General features: G+C 51.0%; 2 protein-coding genes across 5 annotated transcripts in view; one reads left to right on the top strand and one right to left on the bottom strand.

Moving 5' to 3' along the window:
* Positions 1-243: 243 nt before the first annotated feature.
* On the top strand, positions 244-10,203 carry Pex11g (peroxisomal biogenesis factor 11 gamma). Of its 2 annotated transcripts, XM_021236101.2 has the most exons (6): positions 347-361; positions 1,514-1,593; positions 3,290-3,478; positions 4,673-4,851; positions 8,761-8,823; positions 9,581-10,203. In XM_021236101.2, the coding sequence occupies exons 3-6, from the start codon at positions 3,362-3,364 to the stop codon at positions 9,816-9,818; spliced, it is 597 nt and encodes a 198-aa protein (XP_021091760.1). In that variant the 5' UTR covers positions 347-361; positions 1,514-1,593; positions 3,290-3,361; the 3' UTR covers positions 9,819-10,203. The 2 variants fall into 2 exon arrangements, with proteins under 2 accessions (XP_005085374.1, XP_021091760.1); XM_005085317.4 differs by lacking the exon at positions 1,514-1,593 and having other exon boundaries at positions 244-361.
* A 2,482-nt stretch (positions 10,204-12,685) lies between these two features.
* Positions 12,686-25,489, bottom strand: part of Arhgef18 (Rho/Rac guanine nucleotide exchange factor 18) — a 101,810-nt gene continuing 89,006 nt past the window's right edge. For all 3 annotated transcript variants that reach the window (XM_013124647.3, XM_040731135.1, XM_005085252.4), the window contains 11 exons: positions 25,225-25,403; positions 23,260-23,348; positions 20,550-20,735; positions 18,386-18,523; positions 17,944-18,074; positions 17,376-17,432; positions 17,236-17,283; positions 16,659-17,129; positions 15,473-15,806; positions 14,401-14,526; positions 12,686-14,320 (listed from right to left, as the gene is read on the bottom strand). In XM_013124647.3, the coding sequence (XP_012980101.2) occupies positions 14,160-14,320; positions 14,401-14,526; positions 15,473-15,806; positions 16,659-17,129; positions 17,236-17,283; positions 17,376-17,432; positions 17,944-18,074; positions 18,386-18,523; positions 20,550-20,735; positions 23,260-23,348; positions 25,225-25,403 (1,920 nt within the window). In that variant the 3' untranslated portion in view covers positions 12,686-14,159. The remainder of the gene's footprint in view (positions 14,321-14,400; positions 14,527-15,472; positions 15,807-16,658; positions 17,130-17,235; positions 17,284-17,375; positions 17,433-17,943; positions 18,075-18,385; positions 18,524-20,549; positions 20,736-23,259; positions 23,349-25,224; positions 25,404-25,489) is intronic.

Here is a 25,489-nt window from a genome sequence, read left to right as displayed (position 1 = left end):
TGGGTCTGATACATGCTTTTGCTTGTTTTTTTTTTTTTTCAGTGTGGACAATAAGTTAATTTTGAAACATTTTGTTTGCGGAGTTGCCTAAGCAGCCAAGGAGCGGATTGCAACAGGCTGGGAAGGTCATTCTGGGTGCCTGGGGGCAGGGAGTACAGGGTTAGCAGCAATACCATTTGCACACTGGGTTCAGGTTAGCTCCCCGGACTGGGACAAAGGGCCGCAGTGCGCCTGCGCCAGCCTTCCACCCTTTCCGGAAGGAGTTTCGATCCGCCCCGGGTGACGTCACGACCGAGTTGCCATGGCGCTGCTGAACAGTCTGGCTTCCTCGCTGGAGTCTTACAGGGGCCGGGACCGCCTGGTGAGAGGAGGCTTGGGTCCGTGCTGGGTCGGAGTGACCTGGAGTTTGGCCAGAACTCAGAGATGGGGAAACAGGCCAGAGAGGGGTTCCGGTATCGGTCCAAGACACCCCAAGACCAAGTTCTCAGCACAAAGATTCATTTGCCCCAGGAAGACAAAGCGACAGAGAATAAGAGACAAAGACAGGAGCTAGAGGCCGAAAGAGAACAAGGACGAGAGAGGGGCAAGAGAGAGGGGCAGGGGTATTTTGTCCCAGAGGGGGACAAAGATCTGCTTCTGGATAGAGAGGAGATAGACGTGACCCGTAGACAAATGGCAGTTTCTAGGGGTAAAAGGGAAAACCCCTTGTTAGGGTGAAGCGTTCGATTTTAATTGGACATGTTAATTAGGGTAGCCAAAGGGAGCTTTTGGTTGCTGGACTTCAGTACTTTGAAGCTGAACTTTGGTAGTCAGCCTCGGGAGGAGGAAGTGGCCAAATAAAGGAATAGACCTTGGGTGCTGGCTTTGGGAATGTATTCTAGTGATTTTTAGCAAGGCAGAGGCTTGCCAGCTAGTCCCTTCAGGTCCATGTCTCTGTGGATCCCAGATTGATTACATCGTCATCTTGTGTTGGACATTTGGGGTCAAACCTGCCAATCCAGCCCTGCTGAATCAAATAATGACCAAGATCTCACCAGTGTTCTTGAATTGCTCTGAGCAGCCTCAAATCGGGTTTAGCACATTGCTTCCTCTGTAGCTGAACATTTATGTTATGACAGAATCGCCTCCAGTCGGGCACTTGGCTTATTTCAGCCAAATGTGGCCAGACTTCCAGAACCGAACCATGGTGACTCTGAATGAAATCCACTGTCTGGACATTGAGATCGCTTCTTGGATGAACAGGCAAACCAATCAGATCCCTGTATGCACATTTAACAGTTGCCTAGTCACTATGTATGTCTGAGCTGCTGCAGACATCTCACGTGGGGATTTTGGATGTTGCAGCTGAAATATTTTGGTAATAGTAAAATTCCCTCCACATGAGCATTTTGGTTGATCCACATAGGCTTCTGAGGTCAGTTGTAGCTTTCCTGGCCAGCTCCTTATAAGGAGGCAGACATTACTGGTGGCTTCATGTTTAAGTTCAACCCAATAACAGTGTTCACCATTACAGCCAGGCTGAAAAGAGGTTATAATCAAAACAATATATGACGCAATAGGAACAAGGCCTCGCTGGAGCTCACTGTATCCCAGGTTGGTGTCTTACATGGGATCCTCCTACCTCAGCCTCCCAAGTTGCTGGGGTTACAGGTGTGCACCACCACACACAGCTTAAAACCAGCAATTTCTGGCAAGCAAATGAAATAATAAAAGAGCTGGGTCTGTAGCCCAGTGCTTTCCTAGCGTAGACAAAGCCTTGAGGTCCATCCTCAGCACTGTAGAAACCAGGTATGTTGGCACAAACCTGTGATCTCAGCAATCAGCAGGAAGATCAGTTCAAGGCCAGCCTGGGCTACATGATACTCTGCTTCAAAAACAAACGAAACTTAGATACAAGGGTGGTGAGCCCTCTGAATCTCAATGATCTAAGTCTCTTGCTTAATGCCTTCCTTCTCTCTAAAAGTATTTGCAACAAATTACTGTTTTGTCTTTTACACTGCTCTTTCAGTCCTGCTAAGGGCTTTGGCTGGAACACGAAGGGCAAATATGTTTCCTTTCAGTCGGATGCCCCTGCCTGTGGACAAAGGGGAACCCAAGAGGCAGAAATAGTTTTGTTTTCTTTGTCCCTGTCATTTCTTTTTTTTTTTTTCTGTTTTGGTTTTTCGAGACAGGGTTTCTCTTTGTAGTCTTGGCTGTCCTGGAACTCACTCTGTAGACCAGGCTGGCCTTGAACTCACAGACATCTGCCTGCCTCTGCCTCCCGAGTGCTGGGGTTAAAGGTGTGTGCCACCACTGCCTGCTGTCCCTGTCATTTCAACCATTGGTGACACAAGATAGCACTCCTGTGGGATTCTCCATGGCAACTCTCCTTTTCTTCCCTCCTCTCTTCTCTTGTTATGTAGCCCAGGCTGGCCTTGAACTCTCTTGTCTCCCTGCCTCAGCTCTCCTGGCACTGGGATGACAGGTGTGCTCACCACACCTGACTGTAGCGCTTTCTGTATTTTGATGTCAAGCTCTCCTCTAAACCTCTTCAGAGCCTGGGGTGTTGGCAGAGTGTTTGTCTAGCATGCAGGAGGCCTTGGATTCTGTCCCTGGCACTGTGTATTCCAAATATGTTGCACACCTCTCATTCTCGCACTTAGAAGGTAGAAGCAGGAGGATCAGGAATTCTAATCATGATCACAGACAGTGTCTGCCCAGCCTGGGCTACATGAGACCTTGTTTCAAACTGACAACAACTACAATAAAGTTACATCTTAGAAAGAAAGAGAGAGGGAGGGAAGGAGAGAGGGAGGGAGGGAGAGAAAGAGAGAGAGACAGAGAGAGACAGAGAAACAGAGAGAGATGGAGAGACTGAGAGACTGACAGTTTTTAGCCAGGTAAAGTGCTTCATGCCTGTTTTTACAGCACTGGGGATGCTGAGGCAGGGGGATGACAGTGACTTGCTAGGCTGTGTGGTGAGTGAGACCCAGCCTCAGCAAGCCAAATAAGGAAACAAAAAATGCAAACACAAACTTTCAGTTTGGGATGGAAGTTTGTTGACTCTTAGAACTTGTTTTTGTTTTGAGACACGGTCTCATTCAGTAGCCTACACTGGCTGTGAACTTGTGGGTGATCCTCCTGCCTCAGTCTCTCAAGTTCTGAGAAATGTAGGCCCGAGCCACCATGCCTGGCAACTCTTAGAACCCTTTCCGGGTTCCATCCTAAAGGGCCCATGGCTGGGCGTGTGGTGGGGATTGCAGTTCAGTCCATGACTGGGACTGTGGTAACTGCTTCTGGTCTCCCACAGATCCGGACACTGGGGTATTGCTGCCAGCTTGTCGGCGGGGTCCTAGTGGAACAATGTCCCAGCAGGTCTGAAATGGGAAAGCGCTTGCTGGTGGTGTCAGCCCAGCTCAGCCACTGCAGGACTGTTTTGCGACTCTTTGATGACCCGGCCATGTTTGTCTACACTAAGCAGTATGGCCTGGGGACAGAGGTAACAGGGTTAATGGGGCTGTAGGGAGAGGGGATTAGACCTTCCCAAGGAGCCAGGAGCAGTGACTTCTGTGGGTGTTTTAAGGGTTTCTCATTGGGTGACTTTAGTTTTTATGGCAGCATTGGCCATGGAACTGGGGCCTTGTGTGTTATTTAAGCACCTTAACTGCCCAGCCACATGCAGTGCCCCTCGGTGGGGGTTTCTAGGCCAGAGCTCTGCTGTTGAGCCACAGCCCCACCCTCAGCAGGTAAAATTTCTTACCATCCAGACTCCATCACCTGAGTTTAGGTATCCCACACTGGAGCGCTCACAGCTGTCTGTAACTCCATCTCTGCAGAATCCCACACTCTCTTCTGGCCTCCAAAGGCACGTATACTCATGTGTATATAACACACACACACACACACACATACACATACACACACACACACAGTTCAAGGTCATCCTGGGCTACATAATGAGTTTGAGACCACCTGGGACATGTGAGACCCTGTCTTTAAGGTAAAATTCCTGGGGCCAGGCAGATGGCCCAGCAGTAAGAGTGCTTAGTCAGGAGGATGAGAGTGGGTTCCCAGCACCCGTGTGCAGCAGCAGCTCAGAAATGCCTCGACCTCCAGCTTCAAGGGATCTTATGCTGTTCTGACCTCAGGGTACTGCACACACACTCACGTGCGCATACACACACACACACACACACACCAAAACAAATAAGTAAAAATTAAATAATAGCAACAGCAAACCTTTGATGTCTATCCCAGCTCAGGGCTGGTGTGGGGCTTTTTTTTTTTTTTTTTTTTCTTTTTAGAGACAGGGTTTTTTTCTGTGTAGCTTTGGAGGCTGTCCTGGAACTCTTTCTGTATTCCAGGCTGGTCTCAAACTCACAGAGATCCACCTGCCTCTGCCTCCTGAGTGCTGGAATTAAAGGTGTAAGCCACCACTGCCCGGCTGGCTTGAGGTTTTGACAGCTCTCCGGGGAATTTCATTGCCTGAATTGAGACCCAGTGAGTGTCCAATGAGCCAAGGAAGCCAGGCCTGTATGGGCCCCCTAGCTCTCTTCTTGTACAACTGTTAGAGATGGGCTGTGCTGCCCAGACTCTGCTTATGGGGACGTCTTGTGGCCCAGAATGGCACCATCCTCAATCAGGCAGTGGGGAGTCTGACTTGCAGGCCTGTCCCCACCTCTTGGTTTCACAGGAGGAGGACATCTTCATCCGGTGCTTGTCTGTCCTGAGTAACATGGCTGACCAGCTGTACTATCCATGTGAGCATATCGCCTGGGCTGCCGATGCCAAGGTCCTCCAGGTGGACGCTACTCGGTGGTGGACACTGAGTACAGCCCTCTGGGTTCTCTCTCTACTCCTTGGAGTTATCAGGTACGTGACATCTGCCAGAGGGGACACCTGAGGTTCCCAAGTAGTGTTACCTCAGCAATAAGGGGTGCCAACCCTTACATATTTCTTTAGGAGGTTCAAAGGAGAGGGCAAGTCTTCACGTATTGGAGTTTCCTTCTTTAATTTTTAAGAAAATTTTTATGTGTATGTGTGTTTTGCCTGCACACGCCTGTGCACCAAGGGTGCAGTGCCCACGGAAGCTAGAAGAGGATGGCAGGTCCCCTGGAACTGGAGCTACAGACAGCTGTGAGCTGCAGTATGGGTGCTGGGAACAGAACCCAGAACCCAGGTCCTTTGCCAGAGCAGCCAGTGTCTCAGCTGCTGAGGGTGTCTGCAGACCTCCCTCCAGCCCATTTGACCTTGGGTGTTTGTTTTCAGTAAGGTAACTACTGTAATAGTTAGGCACAGATGTGCTGTTTAAAACAACACAGATCTGCTCCTCACAATGCTGGAGGTCAGAGACTTCCAGTCAATTTCACAGGATTAAGTCCAGGTGGGGCAAGATTGGTCCTTTCCTGGAGGCCCCACAGCGTTTCCATTTCTGCCTTTTTTTCAGTGTCTAGAGGGTCCACATCCCTTTGCTTGTGGCCCATCCTCCTTCAAAGCTAGCACAGCAGAGTCTTAGTGTGTCTCTCTGCTTCCGATCCCTGCCCCATCTTTCCTGTCTCTCTCTCTCTCTCTCTCTCTTAAAAGATGTATTATTTTTGAGAGCCTTTAAATATTTTGTTTTTAATTATGCTCATGGATTCATGCATAGGAGTGTAGTCCCTGTGCCAGAAGAGGGTGCTGGGTCTCTGATGTTGGAGTTACTGGTAGCTGTGAACCACCATGAGTGCTGGGAACGCATCCACTCTCTGTAAGAGCAGTACACTTCCTTCTGACCATCACTAGTCCGACAAAAATGAGTTTATTCATTGTGTTTGTGTGTGATGTGGTGTGTGTCTGTGCAGAAGCCAGTTGGGAACATAGAATGTTCCCTGCCATTATTTTTGCCTTTTCCTTTGGGGGGGTGTCCTGGTCTGAACCCAGAGCTTGTGTTTTGGCTAGTTTGGCAGCCAGTAAACCTCAGTGACCCTCCGTTTCTCCTTCCCTTCCTCAGCCCTGGGATTACTGGAGTGTGCAGGACCATGTCCAGCTTGTCATGTGGGTGTTGGGATCTGAACTCAAGTCCTAGTGGTTGTATGTAAGTGCTCTTAACCACAGAGCCATCTCCCTTGCTCCTCCTTGCTTTTCTTTTTAACTTTTTATTATTATTATTTTTTATGCCTGTATGTGTGAGAGGGCATGTGTGAACGTGTGGAGGCCAGAAGTCAACCTCACATGTTATGACTCAGTCATTCCCCTTTAACTTTTTTTAATTAAAATTTTTTCGTTGTTTGTATGTGGGAGCATGTGTACACTGTAGTGTACACGTGGAGTTCACAGGCCCATTTGGGTTCTGGGGATCGAACTCAGGTCCTTAGCTTGGTTACAAGCACCTTTCTTGCTGAGCCATCTTGTTGGCCCTCTTTTTTTTTTTTTTTTCCTATTCTTACTGGCCTGAGCCTTACTCACTTAGCTAACTAAGCTGGCTGCCCAGTGAGTACCAGGTCCCCTCAGCACTGATTTTTTTTAAGAGTTATGTCTACAGGCCTTTTTTATATATATACATTTATTTACTTCATTTATTTTTGTGTGTTTGTGTATGTGCCATGGCCCATGTATTGAGGTCAGAGAACAAATTTGGGTGGTGCCTTCCTTTTACCATGTGGATGCTGGGATCCAACTTAGAGCACCAGGCTTGGCTGCAAGGGCCTTACCCACTGAGCCATCTTGCCAGCTCCTCCTTTTACTTTTTGTTGTTGTTGGTTTGTTTGTTTTTTGGAGATAAGGTTTTTCTGTGTAGCACCTGCTGTCCTGGAACTTACTCTGTAGACCAGGCTGGCCTCTAACTTACAGAGATCCACCTGCCCCTGCCTCCAAGGCATGTGCCCCCACCCCCAGCTTCATTTTACTTTTTATTTATTAAGTATCCCCTCCTGCTTCAATCTCCCAGAAGCTGGGATGACAGGCCTGTGCCACCAGGCCTGGCTCTGGTAATTCCTTTCCAGCCTTTGGATGTGTGCTCCTCCCCATGCTTGGACTGTATCCAGATGTCCTTTCCTGACTATGGTTTCTTGCTGACCTCAGCTGACCTCCGAGGTTCCATCCAGCTTGCTGTCTCCACATGCACACTGTTGGCTGTGTCCCGGCACTGGGCAGCTCCGCAGCGTGGTCTGTCCTGGTGGGATCTGGGGGAAGGGATGAGTTCCTGGGCTTGGAGTGTGGTTCCTGAGCACACATTGCATAAACTGGTGGTGGTGGTGCCCGCCATCCCAGAACTCAGGAGGCAGAGGCAAGAGGATCAGAAGTTCAAGGTCATCCTACACAGCAGGTTCAAGGCCAGCCTGGGCTACAGGAGAATCTGCTGTAAAACACTAAAAGCAACTCAAGGAGGAAAGGGTTTATCTGGCTTATACTTCCAGGTCACACTCTGTCATTGAGGGAAGTCAAAGCAGGAACTCAGGGCAGAGAACCATGGAGGAACATTGTCTGCTGGCCCGCTTGAGGTGCCATGACCTGCATCGTTTGGGAGGTGGAGGGAATGGAGAAAGGACAGTGGCACTAAAGAAGTGACAGAGACTTGGGTCCATGTGCAGGAAAGCTGGGACTCTGGTCTATATAGTGAGTTTCAGGGAAGCCAGGTTTTTACATAGTGAGATCCTGTCTCAGAAACAAAACCAACAACTACCACCCCCACCATCCCATCCCCCAACCTCCCCACCAACCCCATCAGGACCACCCCCTCCCCAACAACAACAGAGTAAAGAAAGAGAAAAGCTGAGGTCAGGCAGGGTGTGTGCTTTTCTAATGGGGAGTGGTGGCACCCACACTGCTGCACCCAGGAACCTCAGTTTATTATGTGCAGCATGGGGTGGAGGGGTCAGACGGTCTCAGAAGGAAATGTCTGTAGGCAGCGCCTCAGACTAAACAGCTTGAGGAGGAAGCTGCAGTTGCTGGAACTAGTTGTTTTTTTTTTTTTTTTTTTTTCGAGACAGGGTTTCTCTGTATTGTTTTGGAGCCTGTCCTGGAATCAGCTCTGTAGACCAGGCTGGCTTCCAACTCACAGAGATCCACCTGCCTCTGCCTCCCGAGTGCTGGGATTAAAGGCGTGTGCCACCACTGCCCAGCTGCAGTTGCTAGTTTTTTGTTATTTTATTTGGCTTTTCGAGACAGGGTTTCTCTGTGTGACAGCCCTGGCTGTCCTAGAACTCACTTTGTAGACCTCTGCCTGCCTCTGTGCTGGGATTAAAGGTGTGCGCCACCACCGCCCAGCAGCTGCCAGTCTTTGTACACACTGTCAGTCACTGGCACTCAGATCCTCTAGGGAACCTTTGCCATCCTCACTCTTCGGGGAGGCTTTGCCACTCCCATGGGTCCAAGGCATTGGAGGTCCTGATAGGGACGAGCCCTAATCAACACTAAACGTGTACTCAAGGCTCCTCTCACTCCCCCACTCCCTATGGACCCCTCCCACCCCCAGATATGCCCATAGGCTAAGCTGATCCTCCATCGAGGCTTTTCTCTCAGATGACTCTAGGCTGACTCAGTTTGACAGAACCCCAGCCTTCGCCCCTAAAAGCGACAAGTATCTCTTCTTCAACGCACAGCTAGTCTGAAGCTCTGTGAAGGAGGCTGCAAGCGGGACGACTGCTGGCCGAGTACGGGGGATGGCTGGTCTCAGAGTTCCCTAGGCCGAGGGCAGTAGAGGCTTGCTGCCGCAGCTGCTTTAGAGAGCTGGCCCCTCCATCCCCAGCTTGCCATGCTGCTCGGCACAGGCACAGGGTATTCCCATGGTCTCCTGTATTGCAGGTCCCTGTGGACAGCATTGAAGCTAAGACAGAAGCTGTGGAACCCCACAGGCGCCTTCACCAGGTACCACGTCCTAATCTCTCCTGCAGTTGCCCAGAGTGGCCACCTCTGCTGGCCTTTGCAGGGCTAATGTGGGAACCCTTTCCCTAAAGGTTGTAATAGATGTCTGCCATCCTTCATGGGACACTGGTGTCAAACTAAAGTATGGTTTAGTCAATTCCAACTTGCAGAACCAAACAGAGTGGGGGGAGTGTGGATTACCCCAAACAGCGGTATCATTGGAAAGTCTCACCCCAGCATGGGTGACAACTTCCTCATAGTTGCATAGCACCTCCATCCAATTAGGGTGGAATTGCATACAGCAGAGTCAGAAGGAAGTGACTAGAACGTCAGATGAGTCTCTGGTGACCCTCCCCACCTCTCTATATATCAAAGTCTGTTAGGTTCAGGGGATGAACTACTACAAAAGTACGTGTGTGTGTGTGTGTGTGTGTGTGTGTGTGTGTGTGTGTGTGTGTGTGTGTGTGTGTGTGTGTGGTCAAACAACATTGCTTTAGCCTCTGGGTGGAAAGTAGTGCCTTTCCCAGGTAGGGAACAGGCTTGCTGGAGTGAGGACTACAGGCTGAGCCTTCATGGCTGCATCCATGACAAGGATGGGTTACATGAAGTTGAGGCCAGTGGTCATAACCCCTATACTCCATGTCCAGGGCCTGGAAAGAAGGTATGGAATTGAGGCTATGGGCCATTCTGTGCTTGCTCCTTTCTGGGTGTCACAGGAAGGGCAGGCAGTGAGTGGCTCCTTTCCCTTTCTCTCTCACAGCCAGCTGCCCAGAAGCAAGCGGAGGGCCATGGAGGCAAGGATGTGGTCAGAGGTCTTAACTCTACTCAGCAACCTGGCTGACCTGGCGAATGCTGTGCACTGGCTGCCCCAAGGTGTCCTGTGGGCTGGCCACTTCCCTCCTTGGTTGGTGGGCCTCATGGGTACCATCTCCTCCCTCCTCAGCATGTATCAGGCCGCCAGGGCTGGCGGCACAGCTGAGGCAGACAGCTCTAGATGAGGCCCTAGAGTGGCAGGTAGAAGACACTGTGGTTGTCAACTAAAGGCTCCGATTCCCAGAGTGGAAGCCACTGGCCAGAGGTGCATCCACAGCTGTGCACTCCAGTAGCTGTCCCCCGGATGGGGTGGGAAAAGGGCCGACAGATCTCAGTCCCAGCTAGGGTTTCGGGGAAGCTGCTCCTTTGGGAAGTGGGGAGTACACGAGGAGGACCCCAGGACTCCCAGAGCCAAGGCCAGGCTTGCCAAGTCCCAGGAGGACTCTGCTAGAACCTCGCGCTTGATGGCATGCCTGCAGGTGGATGGGAGAGACGTGCCCTGCCTCAAGTGCTGGGCTTTGGGGAAGCTGGAATACTGGAGTGCCTATTAAACATCTTGGTGTGGTGCCAGTCTGTGTGTGACATGATTAGTCACTCTCTGGCCGTCCCTCCTCTAGGCCTGAGTCACACGGTTTGCACAAACAGGTGCATGAACGGTAAGTGGGAAACTGCTCATCTCTAGTCCATCCCTCAGGACTCCCTCAGCCTACTGACCTCTCAGTATCTGACTGACCTCTGCCCAATGGGCCCAGGCCTGGGAGAATGTTCTCTACTTCCTGCAGTCCTGGGAGGGAAACTGTAGGTAGGTTGCTGCCTCCAGGAAAGCCACACCTAAACGAGAGACCAATCATGTGAGTCATGGCATCTTACTGTATCAAGGGCCACAGAGGGCCTATTTAAGCTGGGGCCAGGCCATGCTTCTGACCTCTCTGAAGAAATGCGTGGATTTGTGTCCTGTATCAAAGAGACTCTAGTGGGTGGAGCCTTTTTTTAAAGGTTTACATTTGTGTTACTTTAGTGTATGTGTTACTATTTCCATGAGTGAGTGGTGGGGATTGGCTTGGCGGCAAGCACCTTTACCCATGGAGCCGTCTTACCAGCCTGCATGTAGGACTTTTAATCTGGAAGCCAAGGATGACATTTGGGAGGTGGTGGCCCAGCCTGGGAGACCAGACACAGCTGCCTTTGGACTGCATATGATGCCAACCTTTTGTGTGCATATGCATATATATATAATCTATATATTATATATAATATATAGATTATATATATATATATATATTTTTTTTTTTTGGTTTTCGAGACAGGGTTTCTCTGTGTAGCCTCCCAAGTGCTGGGATTAAAGGTGTGTGCCACCACTGCCTGGCTGTGTACATAAAGATTTATTATGTGCGCAGAGTTTTGCTCACATGTATGCCTGCAGGCCAGAAGAGATCACTGGATCTCATTAAGGATTGTTGTGTATTGAACGCATGCTCTCAGAAGAGCAGCCAGTGCTCTTAACCTGAGCCATCTATCTCTCCAGCCATTGTGTGCGTGTTTTGAGACAGCCTTGCTACATAGCTCAGGCTTCCCAAGTGCAGAACTTTCTTTTCCTTCCCTTTCCTCCCAATTTTCTTTTCCTTGCTCTCCCCTCACCCTGCCTCCAGTTCTTGGTTCTAGGGATGGATGAGCCAAGCCCTACTGTCAAGATACAATGGCCCCTAACTCCACGCTTTGGTGCTAGCTAAAAGTCCAAGAAACTTTGGTTTTACAGAGAAGACAGATGTTTGTGAGCCACTGGGAAGCTGGGACCACTTGGGGTTGTGGGGTATGTGAGGAACCCCGGCATAGCGCTCCAACCTTTCACTGGGATGCTGGGACTACTTGGGGTTGTGGGTACGTGAGGAACTCCAGCATAGCGCGCCAACCTTTCACGTGTGGAGCGCCTGCAGGGTTCATGGCTGGGCCAGGAGCACGCTCTTGTCCTTGTGGCGCTCACTCCTGCTCCAGCTATCACAGGCATCATGGTGGCATCCTGGTACCGGTTCCCCACCTGAGCCCATGCCCTCGGAGCAGTGGCTCACCTAGTCAGGTACCAGGGGCCAAGAGTGAGGTCCATTAACCACATGTGGTACAGACACGGAACAAAAGGACAGACACTTCCAGAAGAGCTGAGCTGTCCCGTGGTCTGGATGGGGATGGAGCTAAGATCTAAAAAGTACTAGCCTAGTCCCCCGCCACTGAGCTGCAGCCCCCACCGTTGCTTATTTATTCTTTCTGTGCTTGAGACAAGGCTTCATGTGAGCCAGGTTGCTTGAAACTTTTATTTATTTTCTTGAGACAGGGTCCTATGTAGTCTTGACTGGCCTCATACTCAGAGGTCTGCCTGCCTATACCTCCCGAGTGCTGGCATTAAAGGTGTGTGCCACCATAACTGACTAAACTTTTATTTTTCAAGAAAAGACTTGTGTATGTGCCCTTGTGTATATATGTGTACCGTATACCTAAGAGGTTGGATGCCCTAGAACTGGAGTGACAGATGGTTTAGAGCCACCATGGGAACCAAATCCAGGTCCTGTCTGAGAGCAGCCAGTGCTCTTAAACACTGAACTCTCTGTCCAGCTCCAAGCCCTTAAACACAAACATGCACGTGTGAAACAGGCATGTGGAGAGGCTAGAGGACAACCTCAGGTTCTAGCAGCTTCCATTGCTGTGTACACTAGGCTAGCTGACCAGTGCATTTCCAGGGATTTCAGAGGCATGCTTCCATGTGGGACTTGTGACCTGGGTTCAGGCCCTCACACTTACATTTACCCGCTGGGCCATCTCCCCCGCCTCGCCTCACATTTCTGACCCTTTACACCCACCTCCTAAGTGTACCACCGTGCCAAACTGGAGACAGAATTTAGGGTTCCACGTATGCAAGGCAAGCTGACCCACATCCACGTGCCCACACCCACAGCACCAACTCGGCCTTCTACATTCATGCTCCCTGTCACCACAATCTCAGCAGGCGACAGCTTCCTGCTGCTCACCCGCCACCCCAAAGAAGGTCTGCCTCAGCCTCAGGTCCTTTGGATACTTTTATTGCTAGAATCTGGTCATATGTTCTAGGGTGATTCCAGAGTACCCCGTGGCCAGGATGCTCTGCCATCACTGTGAAAATAATCACGGGGTAGACAAAGATCACAGTCACAATGGACAAGGGATGCCACTCAGTCTCACCGGCTTGACAAAGGAGATCCGCCAGGAGGAGCCCCCAGCTGCTGGTGACAGACACACTGATGCTCTGCTGTGTGCAGTACACAGCTGAGGTACAGCTGGCCGCCAGGCAGGGATGTGATAAACCCTTCCCAGGGCCAAGTGGAAATCATTGGAACTTCTAAGTCCAAAAAAATCATGGTGTCTAGGGTGGGGCCAGGGCATGTGAGCTGATGGAGAGCCCCCCTCTCAGGGGCGGGGTCCTGGAATGTTCTTTTCACAGAGTGGGAACTTAAAAGTCAGCTTTCCTGAAGTGCTCTGACATACCTCAGTACAAAACCCACAAAACACTTGATAGCAACATGGCACAGATGAGGCCTGGTAGACAGAGTACTCGGGATACAAGACAGAGATGGACCAGGCCCACAGCTTTCTTGGCTCTTTGAAGTCATCAGGTACCACAACTTTCAGCACCCTGTTGTCCACCAGCTTCTGCACTCTTGGTCACCACACCCATCGTCACCTCCTAAGCCAATGGGTGCCTTGGGAACAAGACCAGACCAGCTGCTGACCATTCTCTAGCCTTTGTGGCAGGACACTGAAGGGACCAGGGAAAACCTGCTCATTTCACAGGGATCAAACACTGTCTGTCTGGGATATGTTCTGTCCTACTGGACCCGGTCAGGGTTCTGTGTCTCGGATGGATGGATGGATGGGAGGACAGGCAGGTGCCCCTCCAGAGGCAGAGTAGAGAAAAACACGCCCCCCTACTACAAGGAGTGACAGCTGGCTGTCCCTCTTCAGATTGATTTCTGAACCTACAGACCCAGTCCATTGCTCCATGGGCTGCCCAAGCTGCCCCAACCATGTGGCCCTCTGTGGCCAGCATCAACTGCTGCTTTAGAAGAGAGGAGTCCCTGGACTCTGGGTGATTCTAGGGCCTTCTGGTGCCTGACTCAGCTCAATCCAGAGACTTCTTGGGGTTATGGAACCTGTCCCTGAGCCAGTGTCGTCTTAGACCTACCTGTTCTTGTGTCCTGGCTCCCCAGCTCTGTGCTGTCTACCTCAGGGTTTAAAAGTCTGTGGTTAGCTGGGGTTCGACTTTCAGTTTAAAAGAACTTTGTTTACATGTACATACATAAAAAGGTTCAAGAGGCTACCCAGACTTTACCATTAATTCTACAGAGAGCTGTGAGACCCGACACCAACAGGGCAACCTCGGATGAGCAACTGCCTGGGGTGCTCAGGCAGGGGAGGGGGTGGCCGGAGAGAAAGTCACCCATGGGATCCCCAGAGACAAAGGGTTATCAGGACAGGAGATCTGCTCTTGGGCCATGGCCCCCTCAGAAGAAGATGACATCTTCCTTGCCAACTTCATCCTTGGCGGTGAGTGGTGTGGTTGGCAGTGAGGGGGATGGGGATGCAGGTGGCAGGGACGTGCTTCCGGACTTGAAGAAGGCCTCAGGGGGTGTGGCAGCTGGGGCCGGGCTTGGGAGGCAGGGGTCTGGAAGAGAGGTGGGGCACACTGGTGTCAGAAGTCACCACAAGCAGTGGGTGGCCCTAATGCCCAGTGGCTGGGCTTACCTGGGGCAGGTGCAGATCCATGGGTGGCAGGCAGGATGGGACTCAGTGACCGGCGGTTTCGTGATGAATTTTCATCCTTGCTTATGAACTTGCTGAGAAGCAGCGGCTGCTTCAGGTCGAAGGATGCTGGAAGGGGGAAGGTACCTGAGCTGGACTTGGCCATCTGGGTGGGAAGTGGGCCTACCCCCTACCTGCCACTTCCCTGTGGGCAGCCAGATAAGCACTTTGAAAGGTGGCACAGAATCACTCAATGTTGGGATAGGAGAAGGGTGTGGCTTCCAAGCAAACACCCTTTCCCCATAATCAATAGGACATGGATTCTGCTTATGGAGAAGGTCCCATAACACCCTCTGTGTCAACAGGAGATAGGGAATCTAAGGAGGAGGGACACAGATACTGGGTACAGCCCTAGTGCCTGTCCTGTGACCCGGCTGTGAGGTTAAGTAAATGGGCATGGTGATTAGTTTTGTCAAAGACACAGCCTGGGACAAAGGGCTGTGTCTACACAGAAGGATTGTCTACATCAGGCTGACCAGTGGGCATGTCTGTGGGGGATTGTCTTGTTTGCCTTAATCAGTGTGATGACCCAGCCTGAAAGGGGGTTCTATCGTTCTGGATAAGAATGAGAAAGCTGACTGGGTTCTAGTCAAACATGCATCCGTTTCTGTGCTCTTGACTGTGACGTGACCGGCTGTCTCAAGTGCTTGCCGCCTTGACTCCTCACAATGGTGGCCTGACACAGGAACTGTGAGCTAAAACACACCATTTCTCTACGCTGCTTTTTGTCAGGGTGTTTCACCACAGCAACAGAACGCAGCTGGAGCAATGGACATCTGCTTTCTTGCCACGCTGCTTGCCCATGCTGGTGCCTGGTTAGCTGTCCCCCTTGTCTGAGGTCTGTCAGTTCTGCGGCTGGGACAGAGGACTCCATCGGGAGGGGTGTGCTTTTTCTCTAGATGCTATAGGGGTCCTGATTTGGGACTTCTAATGAGGCTCAAGTAACATCTCACCAGCTTCTCCCAGGACCCTTCCACAGGGGTTTTTGAACTTTGGGGGTGGGGGTGCAACTCACCTGAGCTCTCCCAACGCTGGGAGCCCCTGCTCTTGCTGCTCTTGTCCTTGCCACCCTTGGTGGAGGCAGCCAGCTTGGTGGGGATCTGCTGCTGCACAGCTGTCTGCCTCTGAATCTGGTTGGTGGCACTGAGCAGCTGGATAGGCACATCACTCTTGGCTTGCCGGCTCTCAGCAGGGACACTGTCCCAGCGGGCCATCTCAGGTCGCTCTACGTACTCAGGCCCTGTGCCAGGCAGTAGCATGCTTCCTTGGGTCCCTGGTGCTTTGGCTAGGGCCAAGCGTCCCTCCAGTCCGTCCCCATTGGAACTGGGAGGGTGGCTTGTGGGCTGGGCCTGAAAGTAACAGAAGACACAGCCTGTTGCTGCTGAATCTTCCCAGCCCTCTGGTGGCTCTGGCGTGGGGAGGACCAAACACTGCTGGTAAGTGCTGAGAGACGGTGGTGCGCCCACCCCGCTCTGGATCCAGGTCACAGCTGGGAAGGTGTATCTGTGTTCTGCAGAGCACTGCTTCAGTCTAAAGTGCTTCTGGTGACGTACGATTCATGAAACACACAGTACACGCACACCCATGCTCACACTGAGTCACAGGTCCATGCTTTCTCTCTCTCACACAATTTATTTGGGCTACTCACAGAAACTTTTCTGGAGACAAGGTTTCTCTGTGTAGCCCCTGGCTATCCTAGAACTCTATGTAGACCAGGCTGGTCTCGAACTCAGAGATTCCCCTCTGCCTCCTGAGAGCTGGAATTATAGGAATGTGCTCCTTTTAACAGCACCTGTCCCCTTGCCCCAAGCAGGGTATTACGTAGCCCAAGTGACCTAGAACTTGCTAGGTGGCCAAAGATGATGTAATTCTCCTGCCTCCACCCCTTAAATGCTAGGATGACAGGCCTGTGTCACTACGTTTTTGTTTTTTGTTTTTTTTTTTTTGAGGCAGGGTTTTCTCTGTGTAGCCTTGGCTGTCCTGGAACTCGCTCTGTAGACTAGACTGGCCTTGAATGCAGATATTCTCCTGCCTCTGCCACGAAGAGTGTTGGGATTAAAGGCTAAAGACACGTGCCACCACTGCCCAGTTTTTTTTTTTAATGCAGTGCCGGGGTTGGAAACGGACTTCCTGCACGCTGGACAAGCACTAAACCAAGCCACATTTCCAGCTTAGCCGTCTGGCCACACAGGCCCGCTCACCTCTGCCAGCCCCTCTGGGGGCAGTGCCCCCGGTGCAGTGTTCTGTTTCTTGAACCTGCGCAGCAGCTCCAGGCGCTCACGTTCTCTGTCTACTGCTCGCTGGGCCTCGCGTAGACGCTCCAGGTCGTGCTGGTAGGCCTGGCGCTGCCGCTCTAGCTCCGTGCGCTCCTGGTCCAGGCGCTCACGCAGCTGGCGTGCCTCGCCCTCTCGCTCCTGCAGTCTCGCACCTGCCAGCTCCAGTTCCTGCTGCTGGCGCGCACGTTCCCGCTCCCAGCGCTGCTGCTCCTGGCGCAGCTGGCTCTGGAGCTTTTCCACGCCTGCGCGCTCCTCGCGCTGCTTCTCAAAGTTGCGCTGGCGCTCTTGCTCTAGCAGCAGGCTCCCACGGGTTGATTGCAGTCGGAAGTGCTTCTCGCGCTCCTGGATGGCCACTCGCTGCATCTCCACATAGCTGTCTTGTTGGGCGATGACCGCCTAGGCACAGGGACAGGGAGAGGCCGATGAGAGTCATGCCCGTGACTAGACCAGCCAACCAGCGAAGGGCAAGGGCAGCCCGTCCCCTCCCTGATGCTGCAGGTACCTGGAGACTAAGAAGCAGCTGAGACAGTGTCTGGACCCGGTGGACCAGCTGCAGAGAGAAAGCCAAATTGGTCTACCTGATTACGGTACACAGGGCACGTGGGCATGCCATCCCTGGGGGAGATGGACCAGGGGCGGTACCTCTGACTCCAGAACAGTGGGCAGACATGAGCTACTCTCTGTGCTGGGCATCTCCACCTGTAAAGAAGATGACAGTATCAAATGGGACTGGCCCAAACTACCACAGCTTCCTATGGGAGGAGACATGTTCTTGGTATGGGAAAAAGGACCCAGGGCTGGGTTGTGTACTGTATGCCCATCTGAGACTCTGGAAAATGAAGGTCTGGGGAAGCCTGGGAGGCGGGTGGGTGCCTGATGTCCAGCTCTACAGTAGGGTGGGCTTGGAAGTGAAGCTTTATGTGGCCACGATAGGGGCAGGTGAGGTGGCCTTAGCCTCTGGAAACCTCGGCAACCATGAGCAGGTGTTGGGTGTACTGAGTCAAAGGAGAAATGCCAGGAATGTGGACAGAAGTTACTACACACTCTGGATAGCATGTGGTTCACCAATGTAGCCTTTTGGCCTGTAGAAGTGAAGCAACTAACGTTGTGCCCATTCTCTCCCCTGCCTCCCTCCCGAGTCACTGTGTCTGTCCCCAGGGGTCTGCAGGATTAACAGGACAAGGCTGTCTGTACCCAGGCAGTCACTTACCGTCTGAGGTGATTCCTCACAGCCACTGGGGGTGTGGCTGTCACAGGGTTTGGAGTCTGGGTTGCTAGCAGGCCCCTGCCAGTCTTGGGGCCTGAGGTCGTTGCTGCACATCTTCTTTTTAAAGCTGCCACCTAGAGATCCCAAATGGACCACAGAGGGTGCAATGAATCCCACAGGGTCAGGGATTCCTCCTCTTCACCCAGACCCTAAGTGTAATAAATACAGGCTAGGGAGCTCCCGGAGGCTGGCTGCAGAGCCCTGGTCCACCGGCACCCAGAGGGCTAAGGGCTATTTTCAGGAATTACAATGCTGGAGAAACAGCTCAGCTGTTAAAGGCTAAGACTCACAACTAGAAACTGAAGGAATCCCACCGTACAGAATACTGGATCTGCTACTCATGAGCTTCCTGAGGCACAGACTCAGAGCTAGGTGACGTACTTACTTTTGCTGGGGCTGCCCACACTGTCATAGCCACCAAAGGTCTCAGCCCTCCGAGGTAGGCCTGCAGAGACACCTCCATCCTCTACTTGGCCACTGGTGCTGCCCAGCTGCCGGCAGATCAGGCTCTGGATGCCCTCGACTGTGGGGAAGAGGTGGGGTCATGAGTTAACGGGCAGTGCGGGTTATGCCAGGGGCAGCAGGGAGTCCAGACCTGAGCCAGGAGCAAGTGTGGCAGCGAGTACTGGCATGACAGGTATACACTGTTACCTCGGCTTAGACGGAGCTGGGAATAGAACTCAGTGCTAGGCAAGCACTCTAACAACAGAGCCCTGTCCCGAGCCGTCATCCTCAGCGTCTAAGGGACAGGCCAAGAAAAGCGGGCAGCTTGAAAACAACCCATCTAGGAGGCAGGCTCCCTAAGTTCAGGAACTTCTGAAGGGTGGCATGTTAAGACTCAGGAAGTCAACAATGCACAAATCTCAGGAAGTCCCTGAAAATTACCAGAAGTTACATAAACAGAAAGGTCGGCTGGGGAAAAGAGACTCTACCTGTCCAGCCAACTTCGCCTGCAAGTCATGAAGGGAGCTCTAGGGTCCCAGGGTTCATTAGTTGTCACCTAAGCTGGGGCGGCTTTCAGTGATGCAGCTACCTTTAAGTTGTAAGTAATCCCTCATTCCTGCTTGTAAGTGACCCCAACAAACTTACTGATTCATCTAGTAGGACTGGTGTTATTGCTACTTTGGTCTGTCATCAGTTCCCTATCTGGCGTGAAGATGTATGGGATCATGTCTCCTCAAAAAAAAAAAATGACACAACATATAGAGAGGAGCCATATGGGCTCTGTGACTTTTCTCTCCAGCTCCTCAGGGTACCTGCTGCAATCTAGGCCCCAAGCCAGTCACTACCTAGGTCTAGTAGTAAACACATAATGTTAAATGAGAGCAGGACAGGAAGGCTGCCCACGGGGGTAAGGTGGTCTACAAACCCTTCAGTGACCCTCTACCATTCTAAAATCTCTAGCCAGGTAAAGAGGCGAGGAGAACATTCCTAATCCATGTACCAGATTTGTGAGTGTCATCGGAGGCCGAGAACACGGGCCTCAGGAGACAGGTGGAGGGCAGTGCAGATATGACTGCAGGGAGCAAGACACCCACCGGGTCTACGTTAAGCTGTGCGGCAAGGGGTTGAGGGTCTGACTGGCTGATGGAAGAGCCACTAAACACAGGCCGCCCATCCTGCTGGACACACAGGCCTGCTGACTGCAATGGTGTTGTTAGGAGCTCCTGTATCACTGAAGGCTCCCCTTACCAGGTCTAGCCTTGAGGCTGGCAGAGCGATCTCTGCATGGTCAGGGTAGAAGGTGTGTGGAGATAGCAGGTTATATGTACCCAGTGGTTTACACCAAGGCTGTTAATGCCTGGCAGCCCGCTAGAGCTAGAGGTGGTATTCTGGTCCAAGTTTAAGGTGCATTTCTGGACTCCAGAAGTCCCTCAAAATGTCTCAAAGAGTATATGCATTTTGCTAAGGACATTATTGGGGGCTGTCCCAGAAAAGGAGGATCTTTATCAGGGAATTTTATTTTACCAAGAAAATTTAGATTGCATTTTCCTTATTTACTTATTGTGTGTGACTGCACACCTGTGACAGTCAGAGGACAATTTGCATGAGTTGGTTCTCTCCTCCTAGCATGTGGATCTCTAGGACTGAACTCAGGCTGTCATGCATGGAGGTTAGCAACCTTACCTGCTGGCCATTTCTTAGGCCCAAGCTTTGTATTTTTCCCCCCTGAAGACAAATCTTTCACGTATCCCAGACTAGCTTCAGATTCATTATGGAGCTAAGGATGACCTTGAACTTCTGGTCCCCCTGCCTCAGTCTCCCAAGTGCTGGGATTCTAGGGTTTCCCACATATTAGCGAGCACTATACCGAGCCACAGCCCTAACCATTAGTCAACTTTAGACCTCTGGGGTTAACCAGGCCACCCAGGGAATGCAGAGAAAGTGCTTAAAGGATCTGGGTGTAGCTTAGTTGTAGAGCTCTTGCATATGCTGGGTTCCCTGAATCACAAAAAGCAAAATGACCATGATCCTGGGCCTGGTTCTGGTCCCCCATGCAGCCCACCCTTACAATATCCTAACATACTACAGTGGGGTGGCTGACTTACTCTCGCTCATGGCTGATCTAAGAATCTGCTCCCCTCGAAGGGTCTCAGAGGGGTCCCCGCCTCCTCGGAAGAGGCCTCGGCAGTGAGCTGACTCCTCCAAGCCACTCAGCTCAGCCATCTCCAGGTAGATCTGCTGCTTCTCCAGAAGGCTCTGGGCGATCATCTGGTCCTTCAGGCTCAGTCGCTCTACAGAGGACGCAGAAGTGGTAGTCAGCCTCAGAGATGTGCCCTGGAGCCAGATTGTGAGGGGGAGCCCCATTGACCTGTAGCCTCAAAGGCACACCCCCAGCTTCCCTGCGACACCCTAGCTTCACAACGTGGTTCTGTCCTCTCGACTCCTCCTCACATTCCCACCAGGAACACCAAAAGGGCAGGAAAGGATAAACAGGCAGGAGTCGGGAAGACAGAACCTTGAGAGACAATAGACTTTTTTAATGAAAAAATTTCACTACATCTGTTTGTGTAGGTGTGGGCACATGCATGTGGAGGTCAGAGGACAACTTGCAGGAGCTGATTCTTTCCATTCTGTAGAATCTGGGTACTGAGCTTGGGTCATCAGGCTTGACAGCCAACTGTCTACCCACTGAGTCATCTTTCCAGTCCAGGGTTTTTGTTTTTTAAGATTTGCTGGAAGTGGTGGTGCATGCCTTCAATCCCAGAACTTGGGAGGCAGAGCCAGGAGGATATCTGATCTACATAGTGAGTTCTAGGACATCAGGACTACAGAGAACAAGGTTCTGTCTCAAAATAAAACCAAAAACACCCCCCCAAAAACAAACAAAGGCAACCCATGCTTATTTGTGTATATGAGTGCACATGAATGTACTTGGGTGTGACATCTGTGTGCATGCATGCGGGCCAGAAGATGACGCTAGGCGTCCTTCTCTATCATTCTCCATTTCATTTGAGGCAGAGCCTCTCTTCAAACCTGGGGCTCTATTTTCTCAGCTATGCTAAGTCAGCAAATCCTGGCAATCCTCCTGTCTCTGCACTTCTCAGACCTTGGGTTACAGGTGTTCATAGGACATCTGGCTTGTTATGTTGGGGCTGGGTCTGAACTCTGGCCCACATGGTCATGCAGTGAGTGTTCTTAGTGGCTGAACCATCTCTCCAGCCCGTTTTGTTTTGTTTGTTTGTTGAGACAGAATTTTGCTCTTCCCCAGGCTGGAGATCCCCGACTTGGCCTCCCAAGTACATGAATTATAGATGTGACCTACCTTAAAAGTTAAATTTTTAAAATTTTATGTTAGAAAACCAAGGTGTTTTTTTATTAATTAATTAATTAATATATATGAGCACTCTATCTGTATGTATGCCTTTATGCCAGAAGAGGGCATCAGATCCAATACAGATGGCTGTGAGCTACCATGTGGTTGCTGGGAATTGAACTCAGGTTCTCTGGAAGAGTAGTCAGTGCTCTTAATCACTGAGCCATCTCTCCAGCCCCCTAATAAACAACTTTGTTTTGTTTTTGTTTTTCGAGACAGGGTTTCCCTGTGTAGCTTTGGAGCCTGTCCTGGAACTTGCTCTTGTATACCAGGCTGGTTTCCAACTCACAGAAATCTGCCTGCTTCTGCCACCCAAGTGCTGGGATTAAAGGCGTGCGCCACCAATGCCCGGCTCGAGGGCTTGTTTTTAAACTTATTTCCTTTTTTGTGTATTCCATGGCAAGCATGCCATGGAATGGTTTGTTTTTAAATAATTGTTTCCTTACTTGTGTGCTACGTGGCAAGCATGCCATGGATTGCATGTGGTGGTTAGAGGACAGCGTGCAGTTGTTGGTTCTCTTTCTTTCACGTCAGGACCAGGAACTGAAACTGGGTTGTCAGGCTTGGTGGCAAGCTACCATTACATGATGAACCATTCTGTCAGGGTTGTTATTAACTAATGAATTTCTTGATGTTGAGACTCTTGGTTCACCTGGCCATAGTTGTATGACAAAGGCTGGCTCTGAATTCCCATCAATCCTCTCACCCCAGTCTCAGTTTATAAATCTTGGGGCTAGTGAGATGGCTCAGTGGTTACGAACACTTGTTGTTCTTGCAGAGGACCCAGATTTGATTCCTAGCATCCACAGGGTGGCCACAACTGCCTGTAACTCCTCTTCTGGCTTGTGCATGTATTGCATGCATGTGGTGTGTAGTCACACATGCAGGCGAATGTCCACTGCCCATACCCAAAATTAAAAACAACAAGGAACCCTGTTTCTTTTGAGAAAAGGGTTTCTTTCTTTCCTCTGAGAAGCCCTGGCTGCCCTGGAACTCACTGTGTAGACCAGGCTTGTCTTCAACGCAGAGATCCCCCGCCTCTGCCTTCTGAGTGCTGGTACTAAAGGCATGTGTCATGATACCCAGCTCCATTTACTTATTTTTTTATTGTGCTGTTTTATTTTTAATCATTTAGTCACTCACTCAACTCATTCATCTATTTATTTATTTTTGAGGCAGTCTTTAGCTCTGGCTAGATTTGCTCACCACATAGCTGAAGATGACCTTGAACTCCTGACACATATCTCTGTGTATGTGGTGCTACGGCTGGAACCCATGGGCCTCATGCAAGCTGGTCAACCCATCCTGCCTTCAGAGCTGTATCCCTGAACTGAACTCTTGAAGTGGGTGAACCTTATAGTATGTGCATTAAACCTCAGTGAAGTGGCGTAAACTTGACGCGGGTCTACGGGTTACAAAGGGACCTGACCACATGCTCTTACCTTGGAAGTCCCGGAGTCTCATGGTGCGGGCTTCAGTCATCTTTCTTTCCTCAGTCTCACTGAAAGGGCCCTCCTCCTCGTCAGGACAGCTGCAGGGAAAGGGGACAGCTGCCATCAGTGCCCTGACATCAGTGCTGCTGAGCATTCTTTTTCTTTTCCCCACACTGGCAAGAAGGCTTGGGGGAAAATGGAGCCCAGATCTACAAGATTGTCTCAGCAGAACAGGCAGAGTGACAGAGGACATCTGACACCCTCTCTGGTCTCGGTGCCTGAGTTCAATCCCCAGGAATGATTGAGAATGATTGAGCCCCACCTTCACAGGCATGCCATGGCATCACCTTTTCCCCAATAAAGAAATGTAACTGAAAAAGATTACTGAGCCAGGTCCTGTATAGCTATGAAAGGCCTCTTCCACCGACCTACATCCCCCTGCGCTGCTGATTTTGTTGTTGTTGCTGATGTTGTTTTTCATGACAGTTTCTCTGTGTAGCCCTGGCTGTCCTCAAACTCAAGAGATCCACCTGCTTCTGTCTCTTGAGTGCTGGGATTAAAGGTGTGTAAACAAACAACAAGGCATCATGCATCCCAGGCTAGACCTGTATCTACTCTGGTCAAGAATGACTTTGGATTTCTGATCCTCCTGCCTCTACTACATCAAGTGCTTGGGTAATGGGCAGGCACAATCACAACCAGTTTATATGGTGCTGGGCCTTGGACTGAGGGCTCTGTGCATGCTGGGTAAGCACACTACCAAGTCACAGCCCTAGGTTCTGTACTCTGCTTTTATGAGAGACTTAGCTTGGAGGAAGAGGAGACAGAAAGCCAAAAAGGGTCAGGGCTTAGCCAGAACTTGTGATCCTCCTGCCTCAGCTTCCTGATATAGGGGGTATAGCACCACATTCCACTTCATACACAAGTTTTTATTTCTTTACATATCGATAAGTTTAATTTATATGTATGTGTACACAATGCCATGTATGTGCGGGTAGTGGGGCCCAGAAAAAGGCATCAGATCCCCGGAATTGGAATTATAGACAGTTGTGAACCACACTATGTGGTTGCTAGGAACTTAACTCGGGTCCTCTGCAGAAGCAGTAAGCACTGCTAAGCACTGAGCCATTTCTCTAGCCCCTCATGCACTGGCTTTAAGTGCCCAGCTGTGACATGGAGGAGGCAGTCAGTACACAGCTTTCTTGCAGGTGATTGGCAGACACTGGAGGCTGTGGACCACTCAGAGTTGAAGTTCCTGAGTGTGGTGGGAATGTGGATCAGGAGGCTGGTGGCTGGACTACTTCCCATGCACCCCCTCCCCACCCATCACCCAGACTCTGATTCAGGTGGATGGAAGAAAGTAGGCACTGGGCTGGGGTCTTGAGAGGGTACAACCTGTTCCAGCAAGGCTGGTCTCAGACTGCTTATCTGAGTAGCCCACAGTAAAGGCCTACTTTAGGACTGCCTGGCCCCTCATGCACCATATACAGAGATAGCCATGCTTTCTTAGCGCTGTGACAGGCTGGCCACTGTTAGAAGGAGCAGGAACAGCCTCCGTTAGTTCACTTATGAGAAGTGATTTCCTCAGGTGACTGGGTGGCTCAGTTGGTAGGGAACTCGTGAAGCTTGGGCCCCCATCCCTGGCACTGTATAAACTGGGTACAGTGGTGCATAACAACTTTTATCCCAGCACCTGGCAGGTGAAGGCAGGAAGATTAAAAAGGATCATTCTTGGCTGCATAGTGAGTTGGAAGCCAGCATGGGCTGCATGAGATTGTTTCTCAGAATCATACACCAACCAACCAACCAACCAACCAACCAACCAACCAACCAACCAACCAACCAACCAACCAACCAACCAAGGGATCTGTCTGGGAGGTCAAAGTCAGAAGAGAATAGCTTCTCAATCTAAGAGCATGAAGTGAGCATGAGCAGGAAGAGCCAGCCTGAGGAGGCAGGAGACCGTGGGCTCACCTCTCCACGGCTCGGCGGATGTGGGCCATCCAGGTGTTCCTGTCTTCTTTGGAACTGGTATAGATCTCATACATCTCTGGCCCTTGCATGGAGGCACTGATCAGAAACATGGCCTTCTCCTCATTGGCCACCTCTCTCACAATGAGCTTTTGCAGAGAGATGACAGGCGGCTTTGAGTCCTGTATGGGGAAGGTGATGGAAACTTAACGGCTGTCCTGCTATATGCGAACAATACTGGACTGCTGCCCCACTCACTCCCAGCATA

This window comes from Mesocricetus auratus, unplaced genomic scaffold, assembly GCF_017639785.1.
Source record: "Mesocricetus auratus isolate SY011 unplaced genomic scaffold, BCM_Maur_2.0 Super-Scaffold_100025, whole genome shotgun sequence".
Classification (NCBI taxonomy): domain Eukaryota; kingdom Metazoa; phylum Chordata; class Mammalia; order Rodentia; family Cricetidae; genus Mesocricetus; species Mesocricetus auratus.
The sequence above is the reverse complement of the archived record's forward strand: the minus strand, read 5'-3'. Positions and strand labels throughout refer to the sequence as shown.

Excerpts from the sequence above, each read along its gene's own strand:
- Pex11g (XM_005085317.4), top strand. The coding sequence starts at position 302 with ATGGCGCTGCTGAACAGTCTGGCTTCCTCGCTGGAGTCTTACAGGGGC. Across the intron at positions 4,852-8,760 it reads CTACTCCTTGGAGTTATCAG|GTCCCTGTGGACAGCATTGA; the intron begins GTACGTGACATC and ends CCTGTATTGCAG. Across the intron at positions 8,824-9,580 it reads CCCACAGGCGCCTTCACCAG|CCAGCTGCCCAGAAGCAAGC; the intron begins GTACCACGTCCT and ends TCTCTCTCACAG.